The following is a 12,547-nucleotide window of genomic DNA, read 5'->3' as shown; positions in this document are numbered from 1 at the left end:
AAGCAAAAACAAGAGGGAAGAAAATGAGAATGAGAAATAAATAAATGGTCAAATAAATGCACCGGAAACCCTTGTTAGGAATGAGTGACAATGGAGTGGATGTTTGTGTGTGTGTGTGTGTGTGTGTGTGTATGCGCATGTGGGTACATGTGAGAGAAGGGCAGAATTAGAAGAGAGCTAATGGGAGATAATTCCATTTGTGGCTGGAATGGCTATGACAGGAGCTGGGCACAGACAGTGAAGTCTGGGCTGGAGGGCAGGGAAGGAGGGTGTCCAGAGATAAAGGAGGGCCGCAGCCTGGCGGGCAGATGCCGTCTGAGGGGTGGAGGAAGGCAAAGAGGGAGGTCTCGACATAACAAGCACAGGGTGGGGAAGTCAAAGCCAGGTGATGTGCTAGAAATAGGCCAGAAAACATCGGCAAATGTCATATGTCACCAAGTACTGTCTGACTCTGCCTGAGTCACTTCTGAACATTTGTGAATAGATTTGGGGCTGCTCAGAGGCCAGGCTCAGCCAAGTCCTGGGCTTGGAATCAGCTCTCCACATGAGCAGGCTGTCCCTGCCCTAAGGCGGGGTACCATTTGAGGTGCAACGTTGAACAGACAGCTGAGGAGAGGTTCCTGCTCAGTTTTAGGTGACCAGAATGGAAGAGAAATTTCGAATCATCAGCGGAGGTTGGTCTTGGCTCGATACCTAGAAGCCCTACACGGGTGTCCTCTCCATCAGCCTGAGCCATTCTGTGAGTGATCCCCGGGGAAATGCTGAGGATGGTATCATCTAGGCAAATAAAAGGGCCTCTTGTCAAGAACATGTGTAGAGGAAGTGAGGCCGATCATGCCAAACAGGTTCTTCATTGCTGGCTCTGAGAGGAAGCTGGATTCTTTGGTTTGGGACATTTGCTCCTTACGCACACATATTTAGAGCCCCTATGCAGTCACTCTCGGGTAGATGAGAAGTAGGGAGATGTGTAGAAATATAAGTAGAGAAAGAGGGCACCCGTGCTGCCTAGGGATGCTGTGGTAAGCGTGGGGACAGATGAGGTCCTCTAGTGATCAGGGCCACTGCTGACAGCAGCTTTTAAATCCTCGGAGAAACACCTGTTCATTTTCCACAGCAGGTCTCTTCCCATCTCATGAATTATCCCTCAGTCTCCATCCTTCAGCACTGAAATCTGGTGATATTTTATATTTCTCTAGTGGAGAATCTCCTTGGTATTGCCCTCTGTAGCTGAGATGTCAGAATAAGAAATCAGACAATTATTTACCGGGAATCTTCAAATGCATGAATTTAATCTAATTGTAGTATTCTGAAAAATGTATCTAGGGGCCCTTGGGTACACTTTTAATTTAACAAAAAGCACATTATTATAGGCTTTCTTAATAACTGCAAAAGTAGCTAAATAAATTTGAGTTTGCTTTCCCTTCTAATATTTTCATGTAAATCAATCCCCCCTGCCTTTCCCACATTCATTTATTGTTTTCAGTTCTTGTCTATGAAAATTTTCAATTTGTCTTTGCTGTCCTAGGAAAATGATATAAAATATGGACTCTAATAGTCCCTGGCTGTGTCTGTGCAGCTATGGGGGTGGGAGGCCCAGGCCCTATTCAGCGAGTCCATGCCAGAAAGACAGAAGACATGGTAAGCCACAGGACCGGGTGAGGACCCTTCCACCCAAGGCCCCCGTCATGGTGGCAGCCGGGTCATAGGGAGGTAGGTGACAGAAAATGATGGATTTTGTTGCCAACATGAAAGGGCAAGGATATAACCTCCAATAGCCCATGTTCTTTTAATGACCCATTAGAAATCTTTCGTGCATGACTTCGGTTAAATCTTTTTGAAGCTATTTTTACTTTGAGCAAACAGGACTTGTTTGTGTAGAGTTCAGTGATTTTTCCAATCATCCACCTGGACGCTGTCACCTGGATGAGCAGGAGCAAGTGTTCACCAACCCACTTGATGCTTAAAGGTCCCACTCTGATTCCGATCCTGGGCATTTTGGGCAGAATTGGAGCCACCGGAAATGGCTGCCATCTTCTTGAGTTCTATACCTTATGCACGTGGTCTCCAATTGTCTGTCTTTTTTTTTTTTTTTTTTTTTTTTTTTTTGCTGTTTGTTCCTATAAACTTATCTACAGTATAGTTTTAGGAGTGTGTTTTACTTGGAGAATCCAGATAAATTAAACCTAGAGAGTTCCAACAGTTTTTGTGTATGCTTGACTTTTCATTTTTTTTGTTTTGTATTAATTAATTAATTTAGTGCTACTGGGAATTGAACCCAGGGATCTTCTACGTCTGAGCTACACCCCCAGCTCTAATTTATTCTTTGTTTTGAAATAGGGTCTTGCAAAGTTTCTGAGGCTGGCCTGGGAACTGTGATCCTCTTGTCTCAGCCTCCCACATACTAGAATTATAGGCATGTGCCACCACACCCTGTTGTAATTATTTTATTATGAAGAGTCTCAGAAAAATAATGTGTAACAAAAAGGATATTCCAGAAAGGATATGCATAGTTCTGAACTTCTCTCTTCTGCTAACAGTTCTAAGGTTCTTTACATGGGACTTTTTATATCTAAAGCTTTAGTGAACAGGGTTTCTTTGGTCTTTGCCCACCATAGCCCCTTCTTCTGTCTCTGTGAAAGACACACTTAAGCCTCATAGAGCTATTCACTAGCCCTTCCTGGAAAAACTGTGCTTCCTACCAAGGCCTTCATGCCCTTGTTCGGGCTCTTCTTTGTGCTTAAAATCCCCTTTGTCCTCAGATCAAACTCCACGACTACATAAAGCCCTAGTCCAAATTCCTCTAGCGCACATATGTCCCCTAAACACAGCCTCAAGGACCTTTGCTCAGGCCTCTGTTTTATTCGCTCTTAGAATTCAGCAAACTTATTTGTTATATTCTCATCTACCTATTTAAACTATTAGCTCTGCCAGAGCAGAGGCCATATCTTTTTTTGTATGTATAGCAACCTAGAATACTCGGCAGCAGAACAGTAATGGAATGAATTTTTGTCAAAAACATGAGTACTGAGTAAAATCCCATTGTGTGTATATCCCACCATTTTTTTAATTGGTGCATTATATTGATACAACATATTGGGGTAAAAAACTTGTGTGTACAAACATGTACTCATTGCCGATTTAACCCCTACCCAATTCCCACCCCATTCCCTCCCCGTCCCTCCCTCCCTTGCTTGGCTTAGTGATTGACTTCGATATGTTTAAGTACATTGTGTGTTTTAGATTTTCCTCTTCCCCCCTCCTTTCTCCTCCTTTAGGTTGTCTTGTTTGCTCCTCTATAGGATTTCCTCTTTCAAGAGTTCCTCCTATGATCCATTTCTCCCTAACTCTCACATATTAGGGAAAGCATCTGATTTCTTATTTTTTGTGACTGACTAATCTCACTTAGCATAATGTCCTCCAGTTCCATCCATTTCCCTGAAAATGATGTAATTGAGTTTTTTTTGATGGCTGAGTAAAATTCCATTGTGTATATATCCCACAGTTTTGTAATCCATTCATCTGTTGATGGACATCTTGGCTAGTTCCGTAGTTTGGCTATGGTGAATTGTGCAGCTATGAACATAGATACACATGCATTAGTTTGGTAGTTTGGTTTCTTTTCTTTTGGGTAGATACCCAACAGTGGTATTGCTGGATCAAATGGTAGATTTGTTCCCATTCTTCTGAGGATTCTCCATACTGTTTTCCAAAGTGGTTGCACTAATTTGCAATCCCACCAACAATGTCTTAGAGTTCCCACTTCTCCACCATTTTAAAGTCCAAAATTATTTAATTTGCAAGGATACGGATGGAACTAGAGAATATTAGCCAGTCACAGAAAGTGAAGGGTCCTATGTTTTCTCTCATATATGGAAGCTTGGGAAGAATTGGGATACAAGAGGGACTCCAGATGGAGGGGGAGAAACCCCAGAGGATGGATGGAGGGGTCTAGAGCAAGGTAGGGGAGGGGAGGGAGACTTGATGGAAGAAACACTTCAAGGATACTGTGCACATATGCAAAATGACCAATGTCAATCTCAGTACCATGTTTGGGAAGGGGGGGTGTGGAGGGGAGCTCACCAAGAGCTGCATGCATGTCTGTCCCTGTCACTCTGAAAAAACAATGATGTGTGATTACAATGCACCAATAAAAGTATATTTTAAAATGAATGAGTGAAAGATTAAATAATAAAACGTAGTTAGAGGATTTCTATAAACAAACTGGCTCATGCACACACATGCTCACATATACACAATGCAATCGGACACTACCTACGCTCACATGATACATCACACACGCACACACTCACACACACACACCAAGAGAGCTAGGTACAAGCTGGGTAAAATGGCAGGTGTAACTCCTTCGCCTTGCAGAATCATCCATTTGTAACTTTTTTGTATTAATGTCCTTGATCAATTTTCTTCCCTGTCTACAATGCTCAAATGCTTATTGCTACTTTTCTCCTGGAACATCAATCTCAATTTTTCACAGAGAAATTTGTTTTAACTATTACTAGCCTAGGATATGGATTTTCTATCTCCTTATAATGTTCAGCTATCACAATGTAGGCAACATTAGAATAATTCACATAACATTCTGGGAAAAGCATCAGTACCTACACATGGGCTGCTTCCCTTCATGTTCTGGAACACCAAATAAAAATTTCAGGAAAATCAGACCATTGATTTTCCATAATACCCCGATACATATCATTATTTGGCAACCTGTCAGACAGTTTTCATTTTCAGTGACAGTATCCACATCCAAACCAATTTCGATTAATTTTGAGAGAATCATTTAAAGAAACATCGGATCCCTGATTTAAATCAAGATGCATGGCACTTTCTACTTTTCTCTTATCTTGTTATTTTAGGAGGGAAAAATGCGGTCATTTGTCTGGCCCTGTTTTATAAATGTAAATTCACGTTGCTTATCACTTCTGGTTCCATTATCCTCCAGATACTCACGTTTTTATTTTTCCTCCTAACAGTTGCTCCATTATTTTATTAGTGTCCAAAAATGAGACTTTGTAGACAGTGACGATCATAGAATAATGGAAATTAGAGATGGAAATGACAGATTAGGCCCCCTTGCCTATTTCCTGGGGCTAATGTTCTCGTCAGTGTACAGCTCAGCACTTTAGCCTGCCTTGTTCTAAGTGACACTGGTGCTGGGACCTCCACAGTTTCCCTTGAGGCTCTCGTCTACATCCTAAGACTGTCTCTACATACAGCCAGAGGGAATGATGAAGACTTATGCAATTACCAAGAGAAGTCAGGCCCATTCGGGAATGATCTGTCTACAGGACTAGGGGAGGCTAGACAGGGAAGGCTTGAGCGATTAGCCACCAAATCCAATCATCGCAGAGAGCCAGGCTGGATCATTCAGGGCAAAAAATGAAATATCTTGTAGTCATTCTCTTCAGATGCAAGTTTGCAGGAGAAGAGATAGAGAGGTGGTTCTCCACTCTTGCTAATATTCTACTAAATAAAAATCATGGTCAATTGATATTCTTGGGCTTTATATAAGCTAAAATGCTAGCTTCACAGCAACTAGGCAAACATTTCAGGGGTTGAGAGAGCTAGGCATCTGCATGAAACTTAAATAGTGAATGGCATTCTTTATTTACATCCCACTTGCCATCTATTAGCCAAGCCCTCTGCCCTTCTCACCGATATTTCCATAATAATGGCCACATCCTCTGTATTTACCCTTCTAAAAACACCTTCCTCTAAATTCCATGGCCTCCCTTGCTGGTATAATGGCAAATTCAGTTGAAACCAAGCAATCCTTCATTTTCACTAATGGAAAAATTTCACGGCGTTTTGACTTCCCCAAGTTTTCTGACCTGTGCCTAAGATTTCCTTTCACTAACTTCATTCTCTCTTGTCCTTATCCCTCAACTTCAACCCGTTCCAGAACATTTGCCCTCTTCTAATGTCTACGGGCATCTATCATGCCTTACTAGTCCTCGGCCGGCCAAGTCCTCAGAGTTGAGTTCTTCTATCCCCTCTCATAAATCACTCCCTGGGGCTCTTCAATCATTTTTATTGCTCTTCTCCAAACTCTTGCCCATTTGTCATCATATTTATTGCTTGGAGAGTCCAGAACTACATTCAGTATTCTGGGTCTGGTCTCATTCAAATCATACAGAAAGGGCTGATCACTGACCTCAGCCATGTGAGTTCTTCGCTACAATGCCCAATTTGATGTTGGTTTATTTTTCCCACCCTGTTAGGGTGCAAATGTTTATTTAATTTGCTGTCCAAGTAATCACTCCAAGATAGCTTCTGCCTTGATTTCCTTCTAGTTTCCCTGTTCCACTGACTTCTATGATTTGTTAGCATTTATTGATCCCTTCTCCTCTTGCCTTCAGCCACTACCCAGCAATTGCAGAAAGCAAGCTCCCGGGATCTCAAACTGGGTTCAAAGTTGCTTTTAAAAGCAATCCAAAACTGATAGTGAGGATGCTTGCAACGCACTACAGATGTACTTAATGCCTCCAGATTGTACACTTTGAAAGGCAATTAAAATATTACATTTTGTTATATATGTCTTCTGACAGTAAAAACATTCAATCATGTAGAATATGCAAATGAAAAAGGAACAGACAAGGAAACTAGTTTTTCCTGGTCATGAGTGCTTGGGGGCAACGTAAAGATCTCACAGAGCAATGGTAATTGGGGATCAGGCAAAAATACTCTCACTCAACACAGAGCACTCCTGAGTTTCTGCATTTTGCCCCTGCGGAAAGTGTTGGAAAAACCAGTTTCTACTCAGGTCTGTCCCACAGCTCAAGGAACTCTGAGAATGACCAGAGTCTGTGTGGCTTTGCATGACTCTTAAAAAGAGGCAGCTAAGTTCTGCCTCTGGAATCTGCCTGGTGGCAGCAGCGGTGTAGAAGAGAAGGGATGGACTGCTTGGATTTGAGACCCCAGCTGGAAGATGCAGGGCTGCAAGTGAGAGCATCTTCTCTTGACTCGTTGATGGAGGAAAACCTGATATGGTGTCATTGGGATGGCATAAATATGGAAAGGACGGTGACCTTTGTAGCCATTCACTGCTCAGACTATAATCACCCATCCACCTGGATCCTCTCTGCATGTCTGCTCTGCATGCTCTCGGTATAAAGGAACGGCGACGTGGGGATAGGGAGGCTTCCCATTCCCTCACTTACCCCTGGTTTGTCCCCCACTCATTCCGAATGCAGAGGTGCTTATGGACTGGATCCTTCATGTAACCTTCGTAGCAGAGGCATTCCCCTGAAAAGCAGGGCAAGGAGAAAGAAAGAGAAACGTGGGTGAATGGACTGTCACGTCTGAGTTTGAGAAAATTAATATGAGATGGCCAGATTAAATGCTGACTCCAGTAGTAGCAGCATGAATGAGAAAATACTTCTCATTATGTCATCTGTTCCCCTCATGAATGAAGATGCTCTCCATGTTCTTCATTTTTCAGGACGTGATGATTTTCTCCAGTGGAGGAATTTGACACCTACAAAGCACCTATTCTATCAACTCTGGAAGCACAAAGCCTAACAGCAGTGGAGGGAAGGGACTCTCTCATGTTCACGTTCTCCGTGCCCAGTATACTTCAAGGCACTTAGTATATGTTCCATAAATGTCTAAAGACTATCTTAGGTGAGCTATCAGATAGTTCTACGAATCCTAAAAGTAGATGTTATTGGCTATATTATACAGATAAGGGAAACTGAGTTTTGGAAAAGCTGGAGGACTTGTCAACAATTTGTAAATGACAGAGTTATTACTGAACCTACATCTGATCTCAGAGTTTTTTGTTTCTTTGCTTCTACCCTGCCATGATTCTAGCCCACAAAACAACTATTTTAGGAGACCACATAGACCTACTATGGTTCTGTAAGGATGCTGGCTTTTAACTTTTAAGTGAAAATGGCTAATTATCTTGAAGCTGGCAAACAGAAAGTTTGTCTTTAGCTATGGAATTGTCAAGGGTATTACCATTCTTTATTATCATCAGTACTCCATTGTTATACAGAGGTCCACGCACCTTCTAGAATTGTCTGTCCAACTATCTATGCAGTTTTTCAAGGAAGTGCTTCCATATCTTTCATCTGTTTTATAAGAAATCCAAGACCCTGAAAAGATTAATCACCATTGCTCTCTTTAGTACTGACCTCAAGGAACAGTGTCACTGCTTTCTTATATTAGTAATTCCTTACATAATATATGCTATGTATCCTCAAACTATTGGGTCCATTGACATTAAAGCTCTCATTTTTACTTTTTTTTTTTTTTTTTTTTTTTTTTTTTTTTGTGTGTGTGTGTGTGTATAGTACCAGGGATTGAATCCGGGGACATTTTACCTCTGAGCTATATCCCCAGACTTATTTTTATTTCTTATTTGGAAACAGTCGCTCACTAAGTTGCAGAGGGCCTCACTAAGTAGCTGAGTCTGGCCAAAAACCTGAGATCCTCCTGTTTCAACCTCCCATTTACTAGATTAAAAATTTGTACCACCATACCCAGCTTCATTTTTAATCTTTTAATGGTTATTTGATATATAATCAGTAAAATAATAGAGTATGACTTCTTAAAATGTTTAAATAGCAAAGGTGCAATGACTTAAGAAGATTAAGGTCATATAATCACTGTATTGTCCAAGAAGGAAACATTGAACATGGATATAAATAAAATAATAGCTTTGATTGCTATTGTCTCTTTTTAAAAAACAAAACCTAATAAAGATAAAGAGAAGAGGCTTTACAGTTATGAGGGAAAGGACTGGATAGGTTGAGCAAAGTTTTCTTTTTTTTCTTAGGATCTAAGCTCATGTAATCATTTAAGAGTGACCCATGAGCCACTGTCCATCAGAACCTCTCTACCAGGTCACCATCGTTTGCTTTCCCCGCACCTTCTCAGCTTTATGTGCTGAACCTATTTTGGTTGCCACATTGTGTGTCAACATGGGATCCACTGAGCCACAACAGGTACACCCTCACTGGCTTCGGAGGTGATAAGTTGTATCCAGAAGTGGTCAGTGATCTATGAATCAAGTATGGGAAAAAAGAACTTAAAATTAGGTGGCTGATGACCAGGTTTGCCATGGAAGGCTGCTTCTTTGATAAAAGAAAAGATAATGAGTATCAGGGGGAAGTAAAAGAAGGAAAATACTAAGCCTGGCTTCACACTTAATTAATAAATTCCCAAACAAGCCTGGACCCCAGATCATATGCTACACAGGGCAGGGATAGGGCTGTTTCCTCCAAAAGAGTGGGCCTTTCTGAAATACTGTACAACTCTGGCATGCTGGTGCACACCTGTAATTCCATACTTGTGAGGCTGAGGCAAAAAGATTGTAGGTTCAAAGCCAGCCTCAGCAACTTAATAAGGCTCTTAGCAACTTAATGAGACCCTATTTCCAAATTAAAAAATTAAAATAGGGCTGAGTGTATAGCTTGAAGGTAGAATGCCTCTTAGTTCATTATCTAGAAAAGAAAAGGGAAGGAAATGAAGGAAGGAAGGAAGGCTAATGAAAACTAAATTAATTAAAGGGCCTGCCTTAAGTTTATAGATAATACCATCACCTTCAAGATATCTAAGCCAATTAATGGGTCAAGGGCTCAAGTATGTTTCTCTTATAGGGAAAACCTCTCTCCTGATAGTCCTTGTCAGATAGGTATGAATGTGATGTTAAAAAACAGGAAATAATCTCAGAAGATTGTCAGACCCATCACCTGGATCCTTAGAATAGTCTCAGCTGGACACCTTTCCTAGAATTAAGGATTGACAAAAGAGGGAATCCTATTCCACATTTGATACCTAGTTACCACAAAACATGTAAAAATAAATGCACTAACCACTCGGAGTTCAAGCAGAGTCTTATTTTCTTAATGACAGCAATACCTACCATTTGTATGGCGCAGTTACATTCTCAAATTGCCTTGATAGTCATTATCTCCTTATGAGGTTCCCATCGCCCATTACCATGTGGGCATACACTGCTGACAACAGAGAAAGCTTTTCTCCTTCTAAAGGCATATACAGTCCAGCATCGGAGAAGCAGAAATTTTCAAACATATCAGGCTAGAGTTTAAGAGTATCCAAAATTTGCCACTCAATGGGTCCTCACTTCGGAACCCACCAAGCTTCCCTCTTCCGCCTTTCTCCTCAAAACCAGTTTGGCCATCTACACTGAAAGGAGTTCTGACCTGGCTGAGGAAAGTTTCCATGGCAACCAACTGCTAAATCTTGACTTTAAGAGGGGTTTCGTGCAAGCACAGGCTCTGACTGTTAGCTGTGAATTTTAAAGACCCCACAAGGGTGTTGGATGCCCTCCTAAGCTAGAAGTGTTACAGTCTTCGCATCTGCTGTGACAGATGGCAGGGAACACATGAGGTGCTGACTTTGTGGTGGTGTACATAGGAATCCAATGGAGAGACTTGTCATGGCCATGGAAAAGTGCCCTGCCAGGACAGAGCATGCCCTGCAGGAGGCACTCAGGCAACCACACTGCCAGAGAGGAGGAGCCCACAGAGAAATAGATGGTGGCGCAGCGTCCAGAGCCTGCTATGCTTGCTTGTGCCTGGTACCCCCAGGGCAGACACCATGAACTAGTCGTATGCTAGACGATGCCTCTGTGTGTGTTTTTCCCCCCATTCTACAGATGAAAGACCTGGGCACAAATCATGCAAGAACTAAAGAAAGACCTTGAAGCTGGGGCTTCTATGCAGGACTGGGCTCACCAGGAGTTCTTTGCCAAGTCAACGTAGACCAAGGCCAAAATCCCTGAGTCATCTCTCTGCTCCAGGTATCTGCTGGCTCTTATTAAATGGAATTGGTTGTGCTTCTTCTTAAAAGGGGGAATCTTGGTAAGAACCTGGACCTGGGCAGTATCCAGTTGCTAATATCCCTTCCCTATGCAAACATCAGGCAAGAGGTAGGTCCAGGGTGGAGTAGGTCTACACAGTTTGGGAAAGGAGATCTAGGGGAAAAGAACTAAGAACTTTGAAGGAAGGTACTTTAACAGAACCACAAAAGTGAATTTGGAATGAGTGGGCAAGCAAAGTGTAAGAACAAAACAGGGTAGTGGCTGGGAACATGCAAGTGGGGGAGTGCTACATGGACTGGGATCCTGGCCCCACAGCCCTTGGTAGGACCTGACACAGAAAAGCTTTCAGTAAACATCTTGGAAAGAGCTTGAAACTCAATGCAGCTTGGAAGCCTGTGTTCTTTGCAGACCCATAAAAGCTACATTTCTTGAAATGAGGGTCTGTGGACAGAATTGATGGGGCTGTGAAATTAAGCAGGTGTGTAAAGCCTCTGCAGCTGCCCATATGGCTGGACAAAGGCCAGGAATGGAGTGGAGAAAGAAGTCATGGAAACCAGGGAGCATGTGTTTGCATTAAAACAAAAAATCAAACTCATAGGCTCAACACAAGCCCTTAGAAAATGCAGAAAAAGTCAACCTCTATTTGAATGTATCAGGGCATGAAGTCAACACCCCTCTTTCTTTACTATTGTCTCATCTTGACCAGGGACAACCTAGAAGGCAAGTTGGGAGGATGTAGGAGACAATGTCAGTGTGAGCTGACAAAGACCTTTATCAGAGGACCAGGGTTCTCTGTGGTCCCTGTGGACGGGAACATTTCTAAGCCTTCCACCCTGGTTCCCTTCCCAAAGGGTGAGAAGCAAGAGAAGGTTACAAACTGACCTGAAGTGTGAGTTGTGGTGTCAGGCAGCCCGAGTCTGACTTCCAGCTGGGCTATGAACCAGGCAAGTGATCTCGGGTCAATTAGTCAACACCTCTGTGAAATGGGGATAAAAGTGCCCTTTTTTTCAGAGCAGTATTGTGAAGCTTCAGTTTACATAACTTAGGTAAAGCACAGAGCTTAACCCCTACTGAGCTTTCAGTAAACATTATATCTCCTAGGGTAATAGTAATACCCTAAATAGGGTACAGTAATAGCAGGCATTACTAAAAACCATTTCCCCAGACATTTTCTTCTGGTTCCCCTGTACCTTGTGAGGTCATAGAGAGATGGAGCTCAGTCCATTCTCTGAATCTGTCAATAGGCTAAACCTATTGATATGCCACTCTGCACCACCAAACAACCAAATACTAGAGTCACGGCTTGTCTTGGGTTGCGATTGGCTAGAGAGGGTCACAGCACCCAGCAGAAGATTGGAAATGGCAGGTCAACCTTGGGGTGCATGTCAATCATTTCTCAGGTACAACCACATTCGCCAGAGGCCTGAGGACCCTCGATGATTGTAAGAACCTTAGCTAGTGCCTATTCTATTCCATGCACTGTGCTAAGAGCTTTGGGCTAACTCCACCCCTCCCAGATAGCAAGTTGTTGGAATGTAAATGTAGAGGGAAGACCGAACAGATCACAGAGCGGCATCCATTGCCTCTAGCTCGGCCTCTCCCTCAGGATCATAGCACATCTTCAGAAGATCTGCAAATAGGGTTGGGGAAAGGCATAGGACAGAGAGCACAGCAAGCCTGGATTCTCCTCTCTGTCTTTCTTTCCTTCCTTGTTGTATACACGCAGTAAAATAT

At 42.5% G+C, this 12,547-nt stretch overlaps 1 protein-coding gene across 1 annotated transcript in view; it reads right to left on the bottom strand.

Annotated features, from left to right (window-relative positions):
• Positions 1-12,547, bottom strand: part of ASTN1 (astrotactin 1) — a gene marked incomplete at both ends in the record, with an annotated part of 316,550 nt that overhangs the window by 147,085 nt on the left and 156,918 nt on the right. The window contains one exon of the mRNA XM_080699009.1: positions 7,182-7,266. Coding sequence (XP_080555135.1) covers positions 7,182-7,266 — 85 coding nt within the window. The remainder of the gene's footprint in view (positions 1-7,181; positions 7,267-12,547) is intronic.

Source organism: Muscardinus avellanarius, assembly GCF_963383645.1.
Source record: "Muscardinus avellanarius genome assembly, chromosome: 7".
Classification (NCBI taxonomy): Eukaryota; Metazoa; Chordata; class Mammalia; order Rodentia; family Gliridae; genus Muscardinus; species Muscardinus avellanarius.
Note: the sequence above shows the minus strand (reverse complement) of the source record. Positions and strands in the feature narration are given on the sequence as shown.